This window comes from Asterias amurensis, chromosome 10, assembly GCF_032118995.1.
Source record: "Asterias amurensis chromosome 10, ASM3211899v1".
Taxonomy (NCBI): domain Eukaryota; kingdom Metazoa; phylum Echinodermata; class Asteroidea; order Forcipulatida; family Asteriidae; genus Asterias; species Asterias amurensis.
In genome coordinates, this window is record NC_092657.1 from 16,441,830 (window position 1) to 16,465,802 (window position 23,973).

Genomic DNA, 23,973 nt, shown 5'->3' on the forward strand with positions numbered 1-23,973 from the left:
TGTAGTTGTAGCAGTTGTTTGGACGGGTAATCTTTCGTTTAGTTTTTAAAGGGAAGGTACACGTTTGGTCATTGCCAATAACTAGTCTTCTCACTTGGTGTATCCCAACATAAGCATAAAATAATAAGCCTATGGAAATTTGGGCTCAATCGGTCATCGAAGTTGCGAGAAAATGATGAAACAAAAAACACCCTTGTTAGACGCATTTGTGTGCTTTCAGATAGGAATAAAAGACTTCTAGTTTATTATTTTAGTGACAAAATACCTCCTTCTCAAAAACTACGTTACTTCAGAGGGAGTCGGTTCCCACCATGTTTCTTACTATCAACTGCTCTCCAATGCTCGTAACCAAGTCAGTTTTTAAGTTAATATATTTTGTTTTGAGTAAATACCAAATATGTACCCTCCTTTAAGCTTCTTAATGCCATCTTAGTTGTTATCAAATAGCTCACGAAGGACTTTTCTGTCTCTTTTAAGTTTGTTCCCAATATCCACTCCACTTTTCATGGAAGTCACGGCAGATAACACTCCTTTGTTATCTCGTCCACCATGTTTGATTCTTAATCTGTCCATTAGCGAGACAGGACTATTCTCATAGTCATGAGACAGGGTCTGTGATTGGCTGCTGCGAGGAGTTACTGAGAGGTGATTGGCTGTTAAGTTTGTTTTCAATTGAGATGCCGTGTAGGACAGACTGGGTAAGACAGCCTCTTTGATTGGAGGTTCTCTATACACAGAATCATTTGATTGGCTGAAACTTCTAATGGGTGATTCATCACAGAGAGTAGGGGTGTCAATATCAGCGGGTGAAGGGGCAAAAGTCTGGTATAAATATTCAGATGAAGTCTGCCTAGAAATATCACCAGGCGAATTGTAGACATTGTCATGATTTGTACAGTCTTTAGGTATGAGCAAACTGGATTCCTTGTTGGTATACCCTTCCGCTTCAACAACCTGCAGTCCATCCCCTCTGATCATATCCATAGGTCCATCAGGACTACTTGCAATAGACCTTGTAAGATCTTCACAATCATCTCTTGTATCTGTTGGATGTTTCTGCACTATCAAGCAGCAAGAAAACTTCTGATCTGAAAAACTTTCTTCTTTGCTCTTCGCTTTCCAAGGATCTTTGTTCTCAGTCTTGGTGTTCACTTCATCATCCATGAAACCCTGGCCAGTGCTTGTGAATCGCTGCAGTGGCTCTGATTTATAAGCAGACTTGCACTCATCATCTGCCATAAGTCTAGTTTCTGTCCTCCTGTCAACTGACAAATCTGCTTCCTCCAAGGGGCTTTCACAAGACTTTGACTCATCATCTGCCGTAAGTGTAGTTTCTGTCCTGTTAACCGATAAATCTGCTTCTGCCGAGGGAAGGAGGCTATCATTCTCATCAAGCATCTTGGTAAATTCAAACTTGAGACTGAAGTTTGGGTCGTCAATGCTGTCAGATGCTGAAGATGGTTTTCCTAGAGCTTCTCCAGATAAAGAATCTGAGAACTTGTAGATTTGGAGGTCTGGGGTGGATCTGTCGACATGTACGGAGTTACTGAAGCCATCATCTCCTGAACTGTCAACTTGAGCTTCTGTGATGGGATCTCCAGTGGTAGTGTCAACCTCGGACCTCTTCGAGACATCCATCTCATTGAGATCGAGAAGCATGCTGTCATCTTCAGAAAGCATCTTAGTCATCTCAAAACCAAGATTAAAATTGGCAACAGTGCCTTGGAGCGACGACAGTGGTCGACGCATATCTTGAGGGCGCTCTTCATCCACTGAAAAGGTAGAATCATCCAGTGAGGCGAGAAGTGTTTTCAGACGCTTTCGTTCACTCAAGGCAAGTACTTTCCTCCTTCCGTTGACGGTGGAGCTTGGCAAAGCAGCTGATGAAGAGGCAGAACGATGTTTCTTTTGATGATGTTTTTTCTTATGTGGCTTCCCTTTGACATTTTCAAGAGACTCTGTTTGGTAAGTCGAATTAGTTTCTTCTGATTTCGAGGAAACTACAGAACTGTGGTGATCTTTCTTCTGATCTGTCAAGGGGTCATCATTCATAAAGACTTCACACAGAGATGAATTTGGAGGGTCCTTTGTCTTTTGCGCAAGTGGAAAATCATCCTCTTCATCAAAAAATATATTAGAGTTTGTTTCCTTTTGCATTTCCTCAGAAGCCTTCTTCAGTCTTAAAGCGACACGTACACTCAGTGCTGAAGTGAACGTTACATCTGACATTGACTTTGAGCGCTTTGCATCATCGTTGCATTTGAGCGGATTAAGTTCGTCTGATTTCTCCTCTTCTTCCAAGACCTCGGGTATTGGAGCAAAGCTTTTAAGACATGATGACTCCTCAATCCTGGAGGACAGTCTTGCTTCAGTATCATCTGGCGAGGTTGAACGTTGCACTAAGCTTAAATCGGAGACAGCTGATGAAAGTTTATCAATCTCGTCAAAGTTTGCTGAAGGACTCTCACTCCGATCGCTACTGCCCGAGACGAGGCACTGACTTGGTTGAGCAGTATTCCTCTTACCTAAATTAAAAAAAATTGAAATAATGGCAATTTTTTCTGGTTTACCCATAATGACCCTTGGGTGTCCCAAGACCAACCTGCAAACCAAGTTTGGTGTTGGTATGCCAAGTGCTCCTTGAGTTATTGCTAGATATTTTGTTTGAAAGAGCATAGCTTAGCGGCCTCTATACTGTTAAATCCCAAAACCCCTCGTTGATTCCCCTTTGGTTCTCAAATGTTATAAGTAAAAACATCAAGCGATGCACAGAATAAAACTTAAAGAAAACTGTTTGTAGTCAACTTGTATTTAAAATTGATCGGCAAATTTTATATTAGTGCTTATTGAAAGTCCTTTTTGATATTATCTATCTATCAGAAAGAAAGTTGTCAAATATAAAAATTAGATATATTTGACGTCTAAATATCCCCCCCCCCCAAAAAAAAAAAATGTATTTGTTATCCCTGTTGCAATATTTTGCCTTGTTCCTCCTCCATACTGAAATTTTAATCAACAACTCATATAATTTGATACCATCACCAATGCAGTGAAATGATAAAACTGACCTTTCTTATTGGGTTTGGCCGCCAGCTTTTCCTCATCGAATGCGATCATTAGGTCTGGGAAAGCTTTGGTAAAGAGTTCCTCTTTTTCAATAGTTGTCAGATACTCCTGCTCCATGGAAGGTAGCCCAGCTGCGCAAGAAAATGCACAAGGTGTGTCTGAGCGTTGTTTTACATTTAAAAAGCAGTATACAATAATAGTGCCTTCTTATGCATTCTGTGCATCCATAGAATGGAACAACCCCCCCTCTTTCATTAAAGCCACAAAATCCACAGACCAATTAGAGAAACTTCTAAAAACACAATTCTTCCCGGGTTAAGCTTTTTTTTTTTTCACATTCTTTTCAAACATTGTGTATGTAGGTTTTCTGATGGGATTTAATTGCTAGTTGTGCATTATCATTGTATGTAAACGCTGTGATATAGTTTTTTGTAGTTGTGTACACTTTGCATTGTCTGTCGCGTCCTGTCACTGTCCTTTGTCACCATCATTAGACCGTGTAAGCTTGATGTAAATCTGTAATCTTCACGATTTTGTTTCTTACCAATTTTGTAACAATCCTTTAATAAAAAAAAAACAGGTTACTAACCAACATTCCATAAAGTTGACATTGTTTTAGCTGGCGCCCCACGATTTGTTTTGCTTAGTAACTGAATTGTTTGGCAATTTCTCTTAAACATCAAAGCAGGGTTGGGAGACTGGAACCCCGCTTGATCGACAGCCTGCCCAGGTTGAGTGGCCTCAGCGTGGCTAAACTAACTGTAACCACCCTACAGCGACGAAAAATTAAAATTATGAAGATGGGCCCTGCAGCCGATTTCACAAAATGCTAGAATGAATCCTATCTCGAGTTAGAAGATAAGGTGTCCAAACTTAGGGCGGGTTCAATGTGTCCTAACATCTATGGATACGGAACTTAACTTGTTGTTAAGGTCCTAAAATTAATCCTAAGTTAGAAAGAGTTTTGTGAAATTGACGGCTGGTACCTTGTTTATGCCAGTGAATCTCGACGCATGCCACGCCCTGTCTGGTTCGTCTCTTGACCACAGCAGCTGGGGTGAGGTGGAGGGCGGGGTCAGCGGGATGGCCGGATGCTATGGCCCTCAGGTCCCATAGAGTGACCAGCGGAAGAACCTTCTCAATGGTGTACTCTACCGGCCACTCCATCTTAGCTGCAATGAATTTCTGTAATCAACCAATCAATCAAATAATCAATCAATCAACCAATTAGAAAGAAAAAAAACGTATTAAAGGCAATGGACACTATTGGTAATTACTCAACATAATTATTAGCATAAAACCTTACCCCGTAACGAGTAATGGAGAGCTGTTAATAGTATAAAACATTGTGAGAAACAGCTCACTCCGTGGTAGTGTAGTTTTTGAGAAAGAAGTTTCCACTAAAACATTTGAATTTGATTTTGAGACCTCAGAATTAGGTTTTGAGGTCCTGAAATCAAGCATCTGAAAGCACACAACTTCCTGTGATAACGGTGTTTTGTCTATGAAAATTACCAAAGGTGTCCTGTGTTTTAATCAATCAATTTACATGTACGTGATTCAGGGTATTGAACCCTGTCCATCATTTTTATATTCACTTTCAGAGCATGAATTTTATTACACCAGGGGCCAATTTCATAGAGCTGCTTCAAAGCAAAAAAAAAATAGCTTGCTTATTCTACACATGTTACTGGCCAAAAAGTCATGCCATATACATTGCTTGTGATTGGTATTTAGCTATTGTTAACCTAACATAAGAATTGAGTGGATTTTTGGCCGGTAATCTTATTTTACTTAGCAAGGATTTTTTTTGCTTAACCCAAATTTTATGCTTAAGCAGCTCTTTGAAATTGGGCCCAGGTAACTGAGCAAATTAATGCATCTTCAGAGGGATACTAACTGTTCTAAGATTCATTTGAAGCATAAAAAGGCCATGATTGCCAAATTAAAGGATTGGGGTACTTTTTGTAACACAAAACACAATGTCCACCGATTGATAGTAGAAAGCTCCCTGAAAATATTACTTGCTGAGGTGCTGTAGTTTTTGAGAAATGAGTAAAACAATGTCATGAAAATACGTTTTTACATGCTAAAATAATTCTCGTCTCATGATCACTGAGACAAATTTAACTATTTTTATGACATTGTTTTACTCATTTCTCAAAAACTACAGCACCTCAGCAAATAAAATTTTCAGGGAAGCTTTCTACTATCATTATCTTCTTCTGTAAGTTTAATGAAAATCTGTGGACATTGTGTTTTTGTCCTACAAAAAGTTCATAGACCCTTTAAAAAGGCAGTATTTCAAGGTTAACCCTTTTGAGGTGTTCTGGGGTTTCCCGGAGTAAACTCGGGTTGGTCACTACTTGTTTTTTTCTGCATTTTCCCCGAACAATGGCCTTTGGAGCTACCTACCTCTGTGTAGAGAAGTTTGGGTCGTCTCCATTTTAGTCTCTTAGCTGGGCACCTGTCCTTCACTGATCGATATTCCTCTATGATTGGTTTACTGGGAAAGTTAGCGTCAGCACATGCCTTCCTTGAGATAAGAAAACAGAAGAGGTCATAAGCGGGTTTTAGCCACGGTGGGAAGTGCCAGGTGGGCCACCTTCCCAGAACAAATGTCGCCTAGCACTCAGGCTTGAAATTGACACTGGACAGCCAGTGGCCAATAGTTTTAGCCTTGGGCCAGTAAACTCATGACCAGACAAGTCCGTGTGTTCTTTCATTTTTGAATTAAATAATAGTTACTGTGATATGTTGAGTATCATACTAGTCATCATGTAGGGCCGACTGTACATATAAAAAGATGTATTATAATAAGTTTTCTGACACAAAAAAATACAAACTACACTGTGTAGAAAGCTCTTTCTCATAAAGATTGAGTTTTGTGAAATAAATTCTGGTCCAGTAAACTTCTTAGCTACAAGAAAGCTCTTTCTTGTCTTGTGGAATTTTATTCCTAATTCGACCCCAAATTGGACACTAGCCAGTCATCCAGAGAAGAGACTGGACGGCTGCTATACGAGAATGCTTAGCTGTGTTAAACAGATTTATTGGGAGAGGCATGTCACAAACCTGGAACTCTACAATGGACTACCGAGAGTTGGCACCAAGATTAGGGCAAGAAGGCTGAGACTAGCAGGTCACTGTCTCAGACATGATGAGCTGGCAGCGAGCAAGCTTGTGCTTTGGGCCCCTACTCAAGGTCACTGTTCCCGAGGCAGACCACAAACCACCTATGTGGACACCTTGTGCCAGGACTCTGGACTGCGTCGGGAAGAGCTGTGTACAGCAATGGAGGCCCAACGTGCTTGGAGGGCCATCATCCGATGCTCCATATCGACTGAATGAAATGAATTCGACCCCTCTGAGCAAAATACACTGTACTGCCCAGCACAGATTTCTTCCAGGTTGCACCGACTCTGAAGTTTCAATATTCAAACATGAACATTTTTGTTGAACTGTACTCCCTTGGTGGACTAATTTGGATTTAGAGCCCACCACTAAGGTTGGTCTAGATACAACATTGGCGATGGAAAGGAGTCAGCAACTCCACACACTATGGACAAAAAGTTTTTTAAAGACTAGGACTAGTCTTAAAGACAGTGGACACTATTGGTAATTGCTCAAAATAATTGTTAGCATAAAACCTTACTTGTTAGCAATCAATGTACATGTACAGATGTTGATAGTATAAAACAATGTGAGAAACGGCTTTCTGTGAAGTAACGTCGTTTTCGAGAAGGAAGTTATTCGTTACTAAAATATTTAGAAGTTGACTTTGAGACCTCAGAATTTGATTTTGAGGTCTCAAATTCAGCATCTGAAAGCACACAATTTTGTGTGACAGGGGTGTCTTTTCTTCCACTATTCTCTCTCAACTTTGACGGCCAATTGAGTTCAAATTTTCACAGGTTTGTTATTTTGTGCATATGTTGAGAAATACCAAGTCAGAAGACTGATCTTTGACAATTACCAAAGGTGTCCATTGCTTTAAACTCTTTGTGAAATCCACCCATGGTTACTTACTTCATGAGGTCTCGCTCCAGCGATGATTTTCCCGCCTCCTTGGTTATGACGTGCCAGCTGCAGGTGCATTTTGGTGTCGATGACGACTTTGGATGGCAAGCGATATCGCTGTTACACATCGCACAGCCATACACCCTGTGGTCCCTCTGAGGGCCTGCATGGGTGCACCTTGTACAATGTGACACCTTGGTTGGGACTTCTGCAAAGGGGGTGACATAATAAAAGTTGCTTCTTGTCAAAGGCAGTGGACACTTTTGGTAATTACTCAAAATAGTTATCGGCATAAAACCTTATTTGGTAACAAGTAATGGGGAAAGGTTGGTAGTATAAAACATCGTGAGAAACAGCTCCCTCTGAAATGGAGTAGTTTTCGAAAAAGAAGCAATTTTCCACGAATTTGATTTTGAGACCTCAGATTTAGAATTTGAGGTCTCGAAATCAAGCATCTGAAAGCACACAACTTCATGTGACAAGGGTGTTTTTTCTTTCATTATTATCTCGCAACTTCGATGACCGATTGAGCTCAATTTTTCACAGGTTTGTTATTTTATGCGTTATGATTGGATACAGCAAGTAAGAAGACTGGTCTTTGACAATTACATAATAGTGTCCAGTGTCTTTAAGCCTGGAGGACAAGTGAAATGTAATAATATCGAAGTCTTATACAGTGTGCCAAGTGTCGTAGTCACGACTATTGATTTCCTACATTGGTCGAGTTGTGACTACTGTTGTAAAACTCCACAGTTAGTCATGCTGCCACGATTACCACAAAACAATCACAACTTCCTACTTTGTGAAAGTATTGTGTAGCTCATGACTATTCATGGCAATATAATTTACTTATGAAACACAATCCGACATCAGTGCCTGAATCCTTCAACCACTACACACTGGACCCTGGACAACACACTGGACCAACAGCTTTACATCCCATCCGAAGGTGTATAAGTCAGGTGTGAAGTCGCACGGAAAAAGGGTTAAAGTCAATCGTGTGCTGACTGGCTGAACGACAGGGACTCAAACCCATACTCTGATGACCAGAAACACAAGAGCTTGAATCTGGTTTTCTAATATGCTTACCAAAATTAAGTTACCGGTCAAAAGACAATGTCACATGTACCAGTTGGGCCTGATAACCTGCTAATTGTTGCTTAGCACAAATTTCGCAAAAGAAGCTCTACAAAATTGGGCCCTAGGGATGACGTAATAATAATAAAATAATATAACAAAATATAATATTTGGTTTTTTATATAGCATTGCATTCCTTAAAACCATCTCAGCTCCCTGGGCAGTGTACAGCCAGTGCCGCCAAATATGTAGCGCACTAAGCTAATCCAATTGCACGAACCATCTCTGCCCTCACAGGTACCAATTTACCCCTGGGTGGAGAGAAGCAGTTATAGTAAAGTGTCTTGCTCAGGGACATAAGTGTCACGACCGGGAATCGAGCCCACACTCTGCTGAACAGAAACACCCGAGCTTGAGTTCGGTGCTCATATCGGCGTGGCCACGACATTCCACAAATGATGGGGTAATGATTCTGTAAAATACCTTGCAGTAAGCAATCTGGGGGCTAACGCTGACCCGGGTGGGCCCCTGTAATGACGTTAAAGCTATTTGAACGAGCCGGAGGGGGGGGGGAGGGGGGTGGACAGACCGAGGTCGACCCAGGGAAGCTAAACGAACGCACCCTAAGTGAATTACCTTGTAGTATACAATCTCTAGGTATCCGTCCGACAGACCAGTCTTGAAATCTCTCCAAAACGTTCACTCCGTTCTCGATGTTATTCAGCAATCTAATCGCCTGGTACTTGCCGATCCCCGGTACCCCGTCAGGTATGTAGTCACATCCAAGCAGCAAAGCAAGAGCTATAAGTTTGTTGTTGTCAAGGCCTAACTTGGTCTCGATGTCGTCTGTGGAGTAACATTCAATCTGGGGGTCCTAAAAGATAATGTGGGTTGGGGTGAGGGGAATATTATAAATTCAACCAAAACATTATTTTTATGAAATTTTTCTCAGAAATGACGTCTCTGAAATGACGTCATGTGCATAAGGTCTATAATGACCATCTCTAAATGAGTTGGGGTGGTTCTGAAAAGAACCTTTGGTTTCAACTCGACATTTCGATCAGTATGCTCCGATTATCTTCTTGAGAAAGCTGAGAAAAAGGGGTTTATAGTTGAGTTGAATCTGCTTTCAATCAGGAAGACAAACGACTCATTTAATTAAATTTCATGATCCGTTCTTTTTCTGATGAATTTTTTAAAATAGTCTCCTCATCTGCCTTGTTGAAATAAAAAATTGAAAATATCCTGACATTTGTTTGCAGACTGAAGTTCTTGTAAACAGTTCTAGCTCCATACAAAAACACATCACCATCTTCCGTTAAGCAGGCATCGGCTATCTGAAATAAAGCAGCAATAAATAACACAGTAATAATTACAACAATAATAATAATTATAACACACCTCTTGCTTGTTCTGTATTCTGGTTGGCTGTGTGGCAGCAGAAGAAAAAGTCCAACAGGAACACACCTTTATTAATTGTTTTTGTGGGTTGAACAAAGAATTGACAAGAGTGGGTTTCGAACCAACGACCTCCTCCGGATTAACGTGCCGGCGCTCTACCAACTGAGCTATCTAGCCCTATGTTTGCGGTGTTCTTATTCTGTCAATATCTTTGTTCCGGGTGCCAGTCAGAAGCCATTCAACCGCAAACTGCCGTGTAGCCAGGGATCACATCCAAATAACGATACAACCTGGGAAGCAGCACCTAGGGGATCACCATATTAAAGGTGATGCGACTTTTTGTTTCTGATATCACTTATAAACCACAAGGGAAACTGACTGGGTAAATTTTAAAATGATTTTGGGGGGTTGAAGAAAGAATTGACTAGAGTAGAATCGAACCAACGACCTCCGGATTAATGTGTCGACGCTCTACTAACTGAGCTATCTAGCACTATGTTAAAGATGCTTTGTCAGATTTTTGGCCCAAAACATTAAAAATTGATTTTTTTTTAAGTGAATGGTATTTCAAAGAGTATTACCCGCTCTAACGAAAAAAAGTTTAACTTTTACTTTTGATGGTCAGGAACCATGACAAAAATTTAAAACGTTTCTTATAAAACACATAAGAACTGGTCACGTGATACATATATTGTCGGTATCCCAACAAAAACTAATTTTGAGCACCTTATTTTACTGCTACTAATAATTGGCGGACTTTTTCAAGCAATGGCTCAAATGAAAGCTTGTAACTTTCTCGACCCCCATCAAAATACCTATTGAATTTTAAATCAAAATTTTGGGGTCAAATTGGCCAAAAATCTGACAGAGCATCTTTAAGAAATCTTACCCCTTGTTTATTGAGCAAGGCGCACATTGCCTCGGCTTCCCCTTTGGCTTGAAGGCAGGGTATACCCAAGTGATCCAACATTTCTTTGCACTGTCAAATTCCATAGGAAAAAGAAAAACATAATATCATTTATAAGGCATTAGACCATAACATCAAATTGAGAAAGATTGTGTAAATAAGGGAATTAAAGGGTAGCGACGAGTTCTTTAACGGCCGTTTAAAACCAGCAGGGTCATTGCCGTGTGTTTATTGCGCGGCAACGATCCTGCAAGGTTTTAAACAGACTTTCAAGAACAAGCTACTACTCTTTTGATCCCATTCATTTCTTTTGTTGAAAATTTTTAAAAAATATAATTTTTTTTACAGACACTTTGACAATTGAAAATTTGAGGTTTGAAAGTATTTTTTCAAAAACTTTGTGAAGAATGTGTTTGATGCGCGTGGGTTGTGTGGTACGTGCGAGCGCTTATAAAAAGATTACGCGCGCGCGCTTAGAAATTTATTATGTGCCCGCGCTTAGAAATAGATTACGCACTGTTCTAATAGCTATGAATTGCGCATTCCGCGTGAAAGTCCAAAGGAGGGACGCGACAATAAAAAATGCATTCAGACTCCTTAAAAGATTGCGCCCAACAGGGTGACCAATTATAAAACTTCACCTCATTCAGGACAAACTTGAAGCGTGATCTGCCCGACTTCTTCTTCTTTACTTGAACAGTGCCCCCTTCTTCTGTTGCCCCTCCCCTTCCTCTTCCTGCTCTGCCACGACGATGATGACCCAAACGACCTCCATGACCTCTCTTTGTTTCTCCTCCTTCTCCAAAGCGGACCTCATTACGTCTTGCCATCTCCTCCCATTTGAGTTCCGGCGGTTCCCCGTCCAGGACAAAGATGAGGTTGATGCCCATCTGGGTCAAATTTGTGACTCGGAAAAAAAGATTCCTGCAACAGATCATAGTTTATATATTATTAATAGTTTTTACCCATACACTGGTGTGTGTTGGCAACCTGTATACACAGTACTTTCTCCCGAGTCTTAAGAAAAAGAAAAAAAAAACGCAGGCATATTCTTGGGTACAATGTAGGTTTAAACCCACGACCCTTGCAATTCTAGGTGTCTTACCAACTAGACTACCAAGATTCATCGGTAGCTCCATGTACATGTAGAGGCAGTTTGAACCCTTTGAAGTTTTTCGGGAGATAAACTTTTCTACCGGACCTCCCTCCCCCTTCAACAAACTAACAAAATAACAATGACAGATTATAGATTTGGAAATCATTTTATTAATATCCCGGTCTTCAGTTCAGTAAAGATAAATTTGAGCACTTTTTCACTGTGAAAAAAAAAAAATCCCCCCAAAACACTGCAAAGTGACTGACTGGTCATGCTGGTCATCATCATGCATGTTGTTTGTTTTGGGAAATTTACTTGCAATTGCACTTGGTATTGGCAGAAAAAAAAGCAATTAAACAAATAAAATAGCTAAAGCGTTTCGTTTGACGTTTACTCACTCACTCTTTTAATCATAGATCCACTGACTGAGCACTGCCACTGATGACTGATGTTTAAAAAAATTAAAGGAAGACATTGCCTTGGATCGGTCGAGTTGGTCTTTGAAAAGCGTTTGTAACCGTTTGTTATAAAATGCATATGGGGGATATGGGTAGAAAGATGTGTAAAAGTAGAATACAGTCAATGATTCACACAAACATGCCTCGAAATTGCGTGGTTTTCCTTTACTGTGCGAACAAACACGGTCGGCCATTAACTTAATAATAAGGAATGGGAGTCAAAAATTTGACTCCCATAAATGGCCGACCGTGTTACTGTGAGTGTTAGTCGACAAGACTAAAAAGGAAAACCGTGCAATTTGATTGACACATGATTGAGGCATGGGAAAAATTTCCGTATGGCGCCACCACTTTTTCATTCATTTGAAATAATATATAGTATCTATATTCTAATTCTAATTTACCAAAAAATGAGTGAAAAAGTGGTGGCGCTATACGGAAAGTTATCCAACGGTTGCAAACGCTTTCAAAGATCAACTCGACCGATCCAAAACAATGTGTGTATTTTCAATACAATTTACAAAATACAATCAATTTTTTCAATATCATGACAATCATGAAGAAACTAGACTTAGAGTAGCATTGTTTATTAGTAAGACAGTCAGTCAGTAGTGACACTGGCAAGTGCGTATTGATTGATTGGACATGTAAAATGTAAATTCACTGAAAAAAAATGCAAAATGGATGGGCATATCATATGAATGTGTGTGTCGTGTATTGTATTGTTATCGTAAATAGTATTTTTTTTTTTTTTACTTACCGAAGATGCGGTTTTACAACAATTCCCTGAAGGAGTGACGCGCTCTCACATATCCAGATAGCTAGGTCCACTGCAAGTGTCTGCCCCTTCAGTAGTTTCAGAGATTTATGGGTTCTAACCGGAGCAATAATGCTCCATAAACAGTTTACTCCCATGTTTGTCTCCCAGTTTCACACAAACTTTACTTTTAAAATCGCCACCATCTTTGAATCTGATCTTTAGCAAAGTCAACACTTTAAATTTGTACAAGTTTGTTTAGAATAGTATCTTTAAATAAAATATTAATAAATAATTTAACTAAATAAATTCATTGTTTGTTAATTTTTGAGCGAGTTTAAATAGCTCAATAGATTTTAAAATAATTTATATTTGAAATAAACTCAAACAGTGAAAAAAATATTGATTTTTTTTCTGTGCTGAGAAACTTCACTTTGTAACGTTGAGGGCGCAACACATGTCTGTTCCTCTCTCTGTGGAAAGGCTACCATTGAGTAGTATAAGGCCGTGTCCGAAACGGCGACTTCGGCTACAGCTACGGCTAGATCGCGCGCGTCTGCCTATTCTTCAACACTGGTAGACGCGCTGATCTAGACGTAGCTAGACGGACACGGCCTTAGACTCAAGTGTAATCATGATTAGCAAATAAATTGCACTTTCTTAATACTTTAATCATCTAAACTAGCAATGATGAGTGAAAATAATTTAAAGGTTATCAACATTTAATTACCCTGTATCCATTTTCTTTCCAGGACCCAGTGACAAAAACAAAGTGACAAAATCAGTTTCTTAGCAAATCTCTTCTTATGCAAAATCACATCCCCCCCCCCATAATTTGAAAAAAAAAGAAAACAAAAAAGAAGTTGCAAACCGGCCAAGCAAAAATTGTATGTGTTAAGCAAGTTAATTATGTGCTTACAGCCCCTAGGCTTTGTAAAAATTGGCGAACAGAACTCGTCAATTTATCGCCTGCCTTGACCTTGTAATTTGAGTTTTGCATTTGGCAATATTTGTTGGTGTCCGCAAGCAGGCTCAAATTTAGTCCATGTTTAGTCCTGACTTTTGTTTTGTGACGACAATATAAACTCCATGAAACTTTGGCCCAAAGTGTTAATAACCTCTTAATTATTTTGTTTTTAAAGCTTCAAAGCAACGTCACTGGCTCCCTCCCATCTCAAAGAATCATCTTCAAGCTCATGTTTATTGTCCATCACTTAGAACTTAATGGGAAGGCTCCCAAATATCTCAGAACTATTTTAATGCCATTGGACACTTTCGGAAAACGGTATTGTCCAAAGGCCCACACTTCGTGTATCACAACTTAATTGTATATATAAAATAACGGGAAAACCCACCCTTGTTTCCGCACGTGTCATGACATGTGTTTAGAATAAATCCTTGATAATTGTTAAATTCATGGAATAATATTTCAAGAAAAGTGTTTCACCATTACCTTCTGTAAACCCTGTAAGTTATTTGTAAATATGTGAATTTTATTTTTATGTTCCGAAAGTGTATAATGGCTTTAAGTAAACACTTCGCCAAGTACCAGCCTAACATGCAGACCATAAAAAAAGTAACGACCAGTACTAAAAAAAAACATTAAAAAAAACCCAAAAAACTCCCCAACAAACATTACAAACAAACAATGCACAAAAGAAACACTTTATAAATACCGTCGTAGGTATTTTATATTTATTCTTTTATTATTAAAAGCAGATTAAGAGCATAATATAGCCTCCATAGAACTATAATCAAATTAATCACTAATTTAAAAATCATTAAAGGAAAAACGTTGCATTGGATCGGTCAAGTCGGTCTTTGAAAAGCGTTTGTAACCGTTTGTTATAAAATCCATATGGTTAGAAAGATGTTGTAAAAGAAGAATACAATGATTCACACAAACATGCCTCGAAATGACACCATTTTCCTTTTACCTCGTCGACTATCACTTTTTTAACAGGGTCGGGCATTTATGATAAATGGCCGATCGTGTTAGTTTGCAAAGTAAAAGGAAAACCATGCAATTTCGAGGCAAGTTTGTGTGGATCATTGTATTCTACTTTTAAAACATCTTTCCAATCATATGCATTTTATAACAAGCGGTTACAAACCCTTTTTATAGACCAACACGTCCGATCCAAGGCAACGTATTCCTTTAAACATTTCTGGTAATATTTATGTACGCTAAATATAATAACGAATCAACTATTATTATAGAATCAAAATATATACATATATATTCATACATGAATGGTTCAGCCTGGGTTATAAAGAATTTATGGCCCGTTTCAAAACCATGACCTTTGGACCTGTCGTCGATTTCACCAAACTCTTTCTAACTTGGGCATGGGCAAGTTAAGTCCATACATATTTGTTTGTTTAGATGATCTTCCCATCAAGGGAACTCTGCAAACTCCCACAAGGGGATACACCATCTATGATTATGAATTGCACAAATCAAGAAATTGTGATTCAGTAACTAGACAACAATATTTATTCTATTCATTGTGGTATCATATCTATAGACGTTAGGGCGCCTTGAACCCATCCAAAGTTTGAACGAGTTACTCGCCCCAACTCGAGATAAGATTAATCCTAGCGTTTTGTGAAACCGGCTGCAGGGCTGTTGGCATACATGCAAGGTCGACTCATACTTCACGCGAAAGTGAAGCGAATTTTCGGTGGTGCACTACATGATACAAGCCGTTTTTCAAATTTTGACACCAGAAAATTCATTTTTGCATGATGTACAAACTAGGCTTTAGGCTCTGTTCACCAGGTTGAAGGCCCGATCGATGACCAATGGCATAATTATTTGAAGGCTTGACACAGCATCCAGTTAAAGGCGTTGCCACCATTTAAGACTTGGCCTTCAAAGCTTGGTCATCTTTTTTAAGGGAAAAAAATATGTCTATAGCAACACCCATTTGAACAATCCTTGCCATAAAAATATCTACAAATTTGGAAATACATGGCTAAGCCATGGTTTAAAAAAAAACTCATCACAATTTCTTTGACACAAATCTACACCCCATCATAATAATAATTTGTTGTTCTGCCTGCAAAACAGCTTCTGTTTATTAAACATGGGGACCACATTTTCACCCAAATAGTTTTGTATGTTTTATGCTACAAAAGGGAAATCGCCTATACTGTAGTAAGTATCAAGTTTGTAGGTAACTACTCCCAGTGTCTTTGTGACAAAATGTGGCAGCACGCAGAAGCCAATTTTCTTCAGTTCTTCTTGAGCGGAATGAATTTCTTCACAAGTTGAATAGTCTATAAAAAAATGACAGGGAACTATTCAAGAATATATATACATTACATGGAAATTTCACTGATAGTAAACCCATAATTCTGTCAAGTAAGACTTCTCTCTTCTAAGCAAATGTTTGAGCTAACCGCAAGCCTCATGACGTTGGCCAAACAGCCATTTTCTACGACATAAGCAAACAGCAGGCCTGGAATTACAAGCGGGTCACTTACGACTATGTTGCCCCTGGTCTTGGCCTTGGTGCCCCTTCAAAAGTTTCTCATTGACTTTAAGATTTTCTTAATGGAAGTGCACTTTGCAAAATGAAAGCTGCCTTGCCTTTTCAACATGTTCAAATATGAAATACCAGGTCTAAAACAGTCCTAGGTAATTTGACCAAGACTATTCTTCCATAGGGTTTATCGCGATTCAGAACCGCAATGTGTTGTGGGTACGCGGTTGGGGCATTTGCTATCGCGGTAGACACAAATGTACATGTATGTTGTCATGCACAGCGTGCACACGCATCGCCTATATCTTGGTGTGGGTTCAGCAGTGCCCTCTCTTTATATTTTGCTATTCGCTAAAAACCTTATGAATTAATATTTATCTTCTTAGAAAAATTTATACAGCTTTTGTTCCTAATTTTTTTGAGATCAAAGAAAACTAATCTAAGAGATTTCTCGTTAGAGATACAAACGACGTTTCTTCATTACTCGGGATCGCATAGGAGCAGTTATTCCCGATGGGTCCTGTCACCGGAGGGCTATTGTTGTTTGAATCGTCCATTTGCGCTTCAATGGTCGTGATGTCGCTATTGGAATCGCTGAACGGGCGGTGTATCTGCGCGATGCGATCAAGACTAGAACTGCTCTTAAACATCGGTTCAATCATCACGTTGACAGCGTGGTTGTTCATTTGTGGAATTGGTCCGCTGATCGAGACGGGGATACTTGCGACGGTTGGCGGCGGGCTTGGAGGCTTGGTAGGGATGACTGGGGGGCCGATGTAGACGCCGCCGAAGGCTGTGAAGAGGCGGGATTTGTCACCGGCGTCGTCGTCGTATTCCTCTGCCTCCCATCTGCTCTTGCTGGGTGTGCTGTTTCTGTTATGGTAAATTGCACAATAGTTATTGTAATTTATGGTAAATTATGGTAGTATGAAATATCATGCCAGGTGTAGAAAATTGATAAATAAAAAAAATAAAAAAATAAAAAAATAGGTGAGTTTTTGCATGAGCACCATGTGTAAATCTCTTTTGATTAGTGTTGGTTCTGAAAAGAACTGAAGGTTGACAACTCAATGTTTCAATCAGTATGCTTCGATCGTCTTCAAGAGTAACTACATATACCTTTAGTTATTATTTTTTAGGGTTGGGAGATTTGTTTTGAACTTCAGTATATCAAGTAAGAAAAACAACAATTTTTTTATAATTGTTTATAAACAGTATTATATTTACTTCTGAGATTGATCACTGGATGTTGGTTCCGTAACACAGAATCGAACACTGCCTGGGGAAGCACACACTCTAGAAGTCTCTGTACCTGAAAACAAAAAAATATACAAAAATTAAACACAAGCTAATTAAAGCCATTGGACACTTTCAGAAACAGTATTGTCCAAAGGCCCACACTTTGTGTATCAAAACTTATATAAAGATAACAAACCTGTGAAAATTTATGCCCAATCGGTCATCGGAGTTGGGAGAAAATAACGGGAAAACCCACCCTTGTTTCCGGACGTTTCGCCATGTCATGACATGTGTTTCAAATAAATCTGTTATTCTCGATATCGAGAATTGATAATTGTTTTAATGTTTTTCAAAAAGAAAAGCATCTCATGGAACTATATTTCAAGAGAAGTCTTTCACCATTACCTTCTGTAAACCATGTAAGTTATTTGTAAATCTGTGAACTTTTTTTTGTTGTTCTGTTCAGAAAGTGTCCAATGGCTGTAAACACAAGCTAATTAAAAAACACCATACATATGACCAGAGGTGCTATTGGACCACTGTCACCTCACAAATTGTGCATGGATTTGATGTACACTTGAAAATATTTTGTTGTTGCCGTGTTCTCAGCAAGTGAACGCTGTATTCAGCTGAAAATTTCACATGTGACTTTCAGATGCTGTATCTTTCTTCATAATTTTTCCTATAAATAGGCATAATATTGACAAAAACAATCTAGGGTATGACCAGACCTTTAAAGATCTGATATATCTACATATATGTAGGATAAGATCCGATCCAACCCTGAGCTCCCTCTCCTCAGAGACCTTGACTTCCACCCTAGGCCTAGACTTAAGTCGAGAAACCCAATCTGGTCCAATGTCCCGCACAGTGCAGCGACAGCAGAAGATCTATGGCGCACACGGTGGCGAGACCACACCAACGTCCCCCACAAGTTCCTGGTCGCTGACCCCACCATCCAACTGCCGGGAATGGACCTCCCGCGCGGCCATTGGTGCGTCTTAAACCGGTTTCGTACAGACGCAGGGCCGTGCCGCAGCAGCCTACACAAGTGGGGCTACCTTGCATCTCCGCTTTGTGACTGTGGAGAACCACAGACGATGCGCCACAGGATAGATGACTACCCACTCTCTCACCTTGATGGTGGCATCAAAGCCCTTCAACTGGCTGACGACCCAGCCGTAAACTGGATTATGGACTTCAAAACGAGATCTACATAGCATACGACATCATCATCACCATTACAAGTTTTGAAAGTGAGCAAGAGAATTCGGAACTTGGTGTTATGACAAGACTTGTTTAAACTTTTTCCTTTAGCAGTGTGACCTATGACGTCACTCGAAACCCATAACACAATTCGGGTGCACACCGCCAGGCAAAACCTTTGTGTTTTGGCAGCCAGCTTGAAAATACACGCAATCTTACCATGACTACGCGTCTTTTTGCCCGGCAAAACATGACATGTACAGTGTTTGTCAACAGAGGGCGGTTTGAATGTAAACATAGGTCACATCGTCTATAGACCTTAAATGCACATGACTTCATTTCAGTAGAGCGCCCTCTTGCCTAGAGGTCAAAAGGAGGTTGTTTCTTTGCCATTCCTGTGCACCCCACGTACAAACTTGGGTGTTTTGATTGTTTCGTCACCATTTTACCTCTTAGATGGCGGCTGGATGATGTCACTGCATAAGGTCTAAAGTGTGAAGTTTTCGTTCTTGTGAACCTTCAGTTTAAGACTTAATCATTTCATTTCATTTCATAAAGTGTCAGCGTTACAGTTTTGGTCTCAATACTGCCATGTTTTTTAGCCAGTTTATTGCGGTTTAAGAAATCACACAAAGTTGTTGAATAAACCCTGACTCATCTTAACCATCACACTACAAAGGGTGCGTTCGATTAGCTTCCCCCTATCGCCCCCGCGGTGCTCATTTCTGGTGAGCCCCTGACGAGAGCTAATCGAACAATCACTCGTCCTCTCGCGGTGACGTCATTCACATCAGGCCAGCCCGAGGTGACCCATTCCACAAGCAGGGCACTGGGGGCTGACCCGGATGAGCCCCTGGAATGACGTAAAAGCTATTCGAGCGTACCAGGGGCAGACCGGGTCGAACCAGGGAAGCTAATCGAACGCACCCCAAAATGTGTTTTACTTTAAAACTACAGTGTATTAGGTATCTTTTTAGAGAAGTTTTGCCTACCTTTGGATTTTGTAGAATGGCAGGTAGAGTTTGGCGTATCAATTCCAGATGATTTGCCATCATCGTCCAATATTAGAAGCGGAGCCTCCTCAGGTGCGATGGAAAACAACTTCTTCTCCAGCTCTTTAATTGTTTGGTTTTGCTGAGAAGAAAAAGCATAGACTGATAAGAGAATAACAATAACTAGACATAAGGTATTTGTCTTTTGGTGGAGCGCTAAACTTTTCAAGTTGACATAGGTTTAATAACAACAACTAGACAAGTTTGTCCTTTGGATAAACACAAAACTGTTCCGGTTGGCACAATTTTGACAGCAAAATAATAACCTGGCCAAATCACAACCTCATCTGCAATTGTTGATAAGTTGTTACACATGTTATGGATCAGAAAACATTGTGACAAATACATCATTTGTTGAACAAAGATCATTTGAAAAGAGCAGGATTTGAATCAACGACCTCTGTATAAAGGTGCCAGCGCTCTAATAACTGAGCTTTTTTTTAATTTATTTTTATTTTTTTATGCAAGTCTCCTGACACACAAGGCCGAAGGCCACTTCAAGGTGTGGGCTACAATTATTTTTTTCCAGAGGCCATTGCCACCTACTCCTCGGGCTGAAACAGGGTTACCCCTTTCACAGTCCATGCGAATGTAGGCTTGGGTATCTTCAGTTCGAAGTCTAGCCGGTAGAGCAGAAAGCACTACCTCCCCAATGTACAGTATCTAGCCTTATGTTGGCGGTCTCCCTATTTTGTCAATATACATGTATCTTTGTTCAGGAGTGCCAGTAGAGAAGCAATACAACCGTTAATTGCCGTGTAGCCAGGGATCAGACCTTAGTTTTTTGTATGTAAAATAATTTAGGTACGAATTTTGTTTTATTATAGATTTTTGACAGTGGAAAATGACAAACCTCTTCCAACTTTGACTTGAGATCTCTTTTCTCGGTGCATAACACTTTGAACTTCTGGTCCGTGTCGAAAGTATGAATGGAGGTGGATGCAGTCCTAGCCTTGTCCATGGTTCCCATGACACGCACCCTCTCGTTAACATTAGGGTTGCCTCGCATTTCAATCACCTAGACAACAAACGACAAATGATTGATGTAAGAAACAATACTACAAAATGATACTAAAGGAACCTGTTGCCTTGGATCGGACGAGTTGGTCTATTAAAAGCGTTTGCAACAATTTGTTATGAATACATATGGTTAGAAAGATGTTTTAAAAGTAGAATACAGTGATCCACACAAATTTGCCTTGAAATTGCATGGTTTTCCTTTTACTTTGCGAACTAACACGGTCAGCCATTTATGGGAGTCCAAAATTTGACTCCCATAAATGGCCGACTGTGTTAGTCGACGAGGTAAAAGGAAAACTGTACAATTTAGAGGAATGTTTGTGTGGATCATTGTATTCTACTGTTAAAACATCTTTCTACACATATGTATTTTATAAAAAACGATTACAAACGCTTTTCAAAGACCAATCCAAGGCAACGTGTTCCTTATAGGTAGGAATTGAAACTATGCATGATGGGAGTAAAATCTGGGCCCCATTTCATGGCTCTGCTTACCGTAAGCAAAGAATCTGCGTTTAAGGGAATTCCTTGCTTACGTCGAGCCTACATGTACGTATTTTATGGATTAGCGGGGAATTTTGGTTTGTGCACATGCGTATTCCAATTGACTAGGCATTCTCTGCTTACACAGCTAGTGCAGAAATACGGTGCTTCCATGTACATTGTAAGCAGAGAATGGTGATCGTAAGCGCAGAATTCGGCAAGGTAAGCAAAGCCAAGAAATTGAGCCAAGGTGGGGTTTGCAGTAGCAGCATTTGTAAATCTCTTTTGAGTAGTGTTGATTCTTTGAAGAACTGGTGGTTGACAGCTCAACATTTCGATCAGTTTGGTTTGAATGTTTTCAATCAGCATTGTCTGATCTTCTTCTCGTCAGACCATACTGATGACCAAAATTAAGCTTTCCGTCTGTGCTTTGATTGGTCCGAGGTGTTGTTTTGTCAGTTGCACCAACCTCAGACCAATCAAAACAGAGCTATGAAAAGCTTATACGTCACTGCACTTTTATCCAATGGTCAATGTCCTACATATCTCTCAGAACCAATTCAACAAAAAAAGTTCCTTCAACCCGGCTACAAAAACTGTTGCAGCTCTCAAATTATGGAACACTATCCCTCCCAAAATTAAAAATGCTTCTTCCTTACAGACATTTAAAGGAACACGTTGCCTTGGATCGGACGAGTTGGTCTTTGAAAAGCGTTCGTAACCCTTTTTTATAATATGCATATGAGTAGAAAGACGTTGTAAAAGTAGAATACAATGATCCACACAAACATGCCTTGCAATTGCACGGTTTTCCTTTTACCTCGTCGACTAACACGGTCGGCCATTTATGGGAGTCAAATTTTTGACTCCCATAAATGGCCGACCGTGTTAGTTCACACAGTAAAAGGAAAACCACGCAATTTCGAGACAAACTTGTGTGGATCATTGTATTCTACTTTTAAAACATCTTTCCAACCAAATGCATTTTATAAAAAAACGATTACAAACGCTTTTTATAGACCAACTCGTCCGATCCAAGGCAACGTGTTCCTTTAAAACTATGTTGAAAACTCACTTGTTCAAATCTTTGTAGTTACCCCATTCTGCAGCCTGTTTTTTTCTGTTGTGTTTATTTCTGCTTTTGTTTGCTTATTTTGCTATTGGTGCTTTTGCCCTGGTTTACTACATGTATAGTCTTCACCAGGACACCAGCACCATGCACTTAGAAACGAGGTTTTAAGCGCGGTATAAATTTGTATTATTATTATTATTATTATTATTATTATTATTATTATTATTATTATTGTATCCTTGCGGATAAAGACAGTAGACCAGTCTATGGGAACCCTTACCTTTGGCACAAAAACAAGACATAGAGTAACCGTGGAGCAGAATAGTATGAAGACCGACACCAGACCGTAAGACGCGTTCGGATCCTCAGTGATGACCGACGACAGCGCCACGCCCAACACGCACATGATGGCCACGTTATAGACACTACTACCGATGTACTTGCTGTCATTCAGGGCAGGTATACTAACGTGACGGGTCTCCCATGCCAAGAACAAACCGAATATCTGGAGAAAAAAACACAATACAGATTTAATAGGTGTTAAATTTGCAATGGCCTGTTATGGCCTTCTGGTTAAGAGCACTGGATTCAAACTCTGGTGTTTCTGATCAGCAGAGTGTGGGATCGAGTCCTAGTCGTGACACCTGTGTCCTTAAACAAGGCACTTAAAAATGATTCTTCGTCTTTCGGATTGGATGTAAAACCATTGGTCCCGTGTGTTGTGTAACGCACGAAAAAGAACCCAGTGCACTACTCAAAAAGAGAAGGTTCATTCAAGGCTGGTATACTGACGTGACTGGTCTCCCACGCCAAAGACAAACAGAATATCTTGGGGAAAAAAACGTAGATAATCCTAACAATTTGGGATTGAACGAAGACAAATTTAACAGAGCTGTTTTGGAACCAACAAGTCTCCCACGCCAAGAACAAACCAAATATCTGTGAAAACAGACAACAGAGTAATCATAAAAGCTAGAAATATATATTGGGGTTGAACAAGGAGTAAAGACAAAATTGACTAGAGCTATAAGACGTGTAGTGTGATTTTTTTTTAGTGAGACATGTTGACGTCCCATGCTTGTTTTCCAGTGGATAGCGATCTAAGTCTGGGCAGTTTGTACGCAAGGTAAACCCAGGCAATGTGAACTTCTCTCATGTTTTGAAACGACACCCAATTTCAAACAGGGTGAATTAACGGTTGATAAAAAACCTTGTCTGTGACAGTTTGTATCCGCTAGTTGTCCTGGGATAATTTTGACAAGATCCCCAAATGCAAATTTAGGAAATACAATGTTTTTGCACTGACATGAAGGTGTTTTGGGGGTTTTATCTTGGGCAAATGAGTCACTGTTAGTCTCTGATTGGTCAAAACCCGGTCACGTGTGGGAGTGTTAACGGTGGTATAAAGACCGGCTTTGGAAAATAGCGAATAAGTGGCCACTAGATCAGCATACATTGTGTAAACCTTGCGCGATGCACTGTATCGCATGCTTATTTATATCCCTGTTAGTTTCATTGCAACTTCGGGCACTTACGCGTACTGAAAATGTATCAATTTTGAGTGCGCGCGTGTAACATGTGCGCGCGTATAAACTGACGCTGAGCTCATGCGCGCATTTTAATGCACAAG

The 23,973-nt window shown here is 39.9% G+C and overlaps 2 protein-coding genes across 2 annotated transcripts in view; both read right to left on the reverse strand.

Moving 5' to 3' along the window:
* Positions 1 to 422: 422 nt before the first annotated feature.
* Positions 423 to 12,978, reverse strand: LOC139943194 (uncharacterized). Its single transcript, XM_071940012.1, has 10 exons — positions 12,787 to 12,978; positions 11,114 to 11,396; positions 10,455 to 10,544; positions 9,415 to 9,501; positions 8,801 to 9,038; positions 7,096 to 7,294; positions 5,482 to 5,602; positions 4,053 to 4,251; positions 3,069 to 3,197; positions 423 to 2,525 (listed from the first exon to the last, which is right to left on the reverse strand). Exons 1-10 carry the CDS (start codon positions 12,939 to 12,941, stop codon positions 430 to 432), a joined length of 3,597 nt encoding a protein of 1,198 aa, XP_071796113.1. The 5' UTR covers positions 12,942 to 12,978; the 3' UTR covers positions 423 to 429.
* A 1,488-nt stretch (positions 12,979 to 14,466) lies between these two features.
* The window catches only part of LOC139942584 (gamma-aminobutyric acid type B receptor subunit 2-like), a 148,542-nt gene continuing 139,035 nt past the window's right edge, over positions 14,467 to 23,973 (reverse strand). The window contains exons 14-18 of the mRNA XM_071939445.1: positions 22,624 to 22,848; positions 20,622 to 20,786; positions 19,709 to 19,850; positions 17,499 to 17,583; positions 14,467 to 17,144 (exon numbers count right to left, since the gene is read on the reverse strand). Of these exons, the coding sequence (XP_071795546.1) occupies positions 16,706 to 17,144; positions 17,499 to 17,583; positions 19,709 to 19,850; positions 20,622 to 20,786; positions 22,624 to 22,848 (1,056 nt within the window). The 3' untranslated portion in view covers positions 14,467 to 16,705. The remainder of the gene's footprint in view (positions 17,145 to 17,498; positions 17,584 to 19,708; positions 19,851 to 20,621; positions 20,787 to 22,623; positions 22,849 to 23,973) is intronic.

Excerpts from the sequence above, each read along its gene's own strand:
- LOC139943194 (XM_071940012.1), bottom strand. The coding sequence starts at position 12,941 with ATGGGAGTAAACTGTTTATGGAGCATTATTGCTCCGGTTAGAACCCAT. Across the intron at positions 9,039-9,414 it reads ACTTCAGTCTGCAAACAAAT|GACCCCCAGATTGAATGTTA; the intron begins GTCAGGATATTT and ends ATTATCTTTTAG. Across the intron at positions 7,295-8,800 it reads TAGAGATTGTATACTACAAG|AAGTCCCAACCAAGGTGTCA; the intron begins GTAATTCACTTA and ends CCCCCTTTGCAG.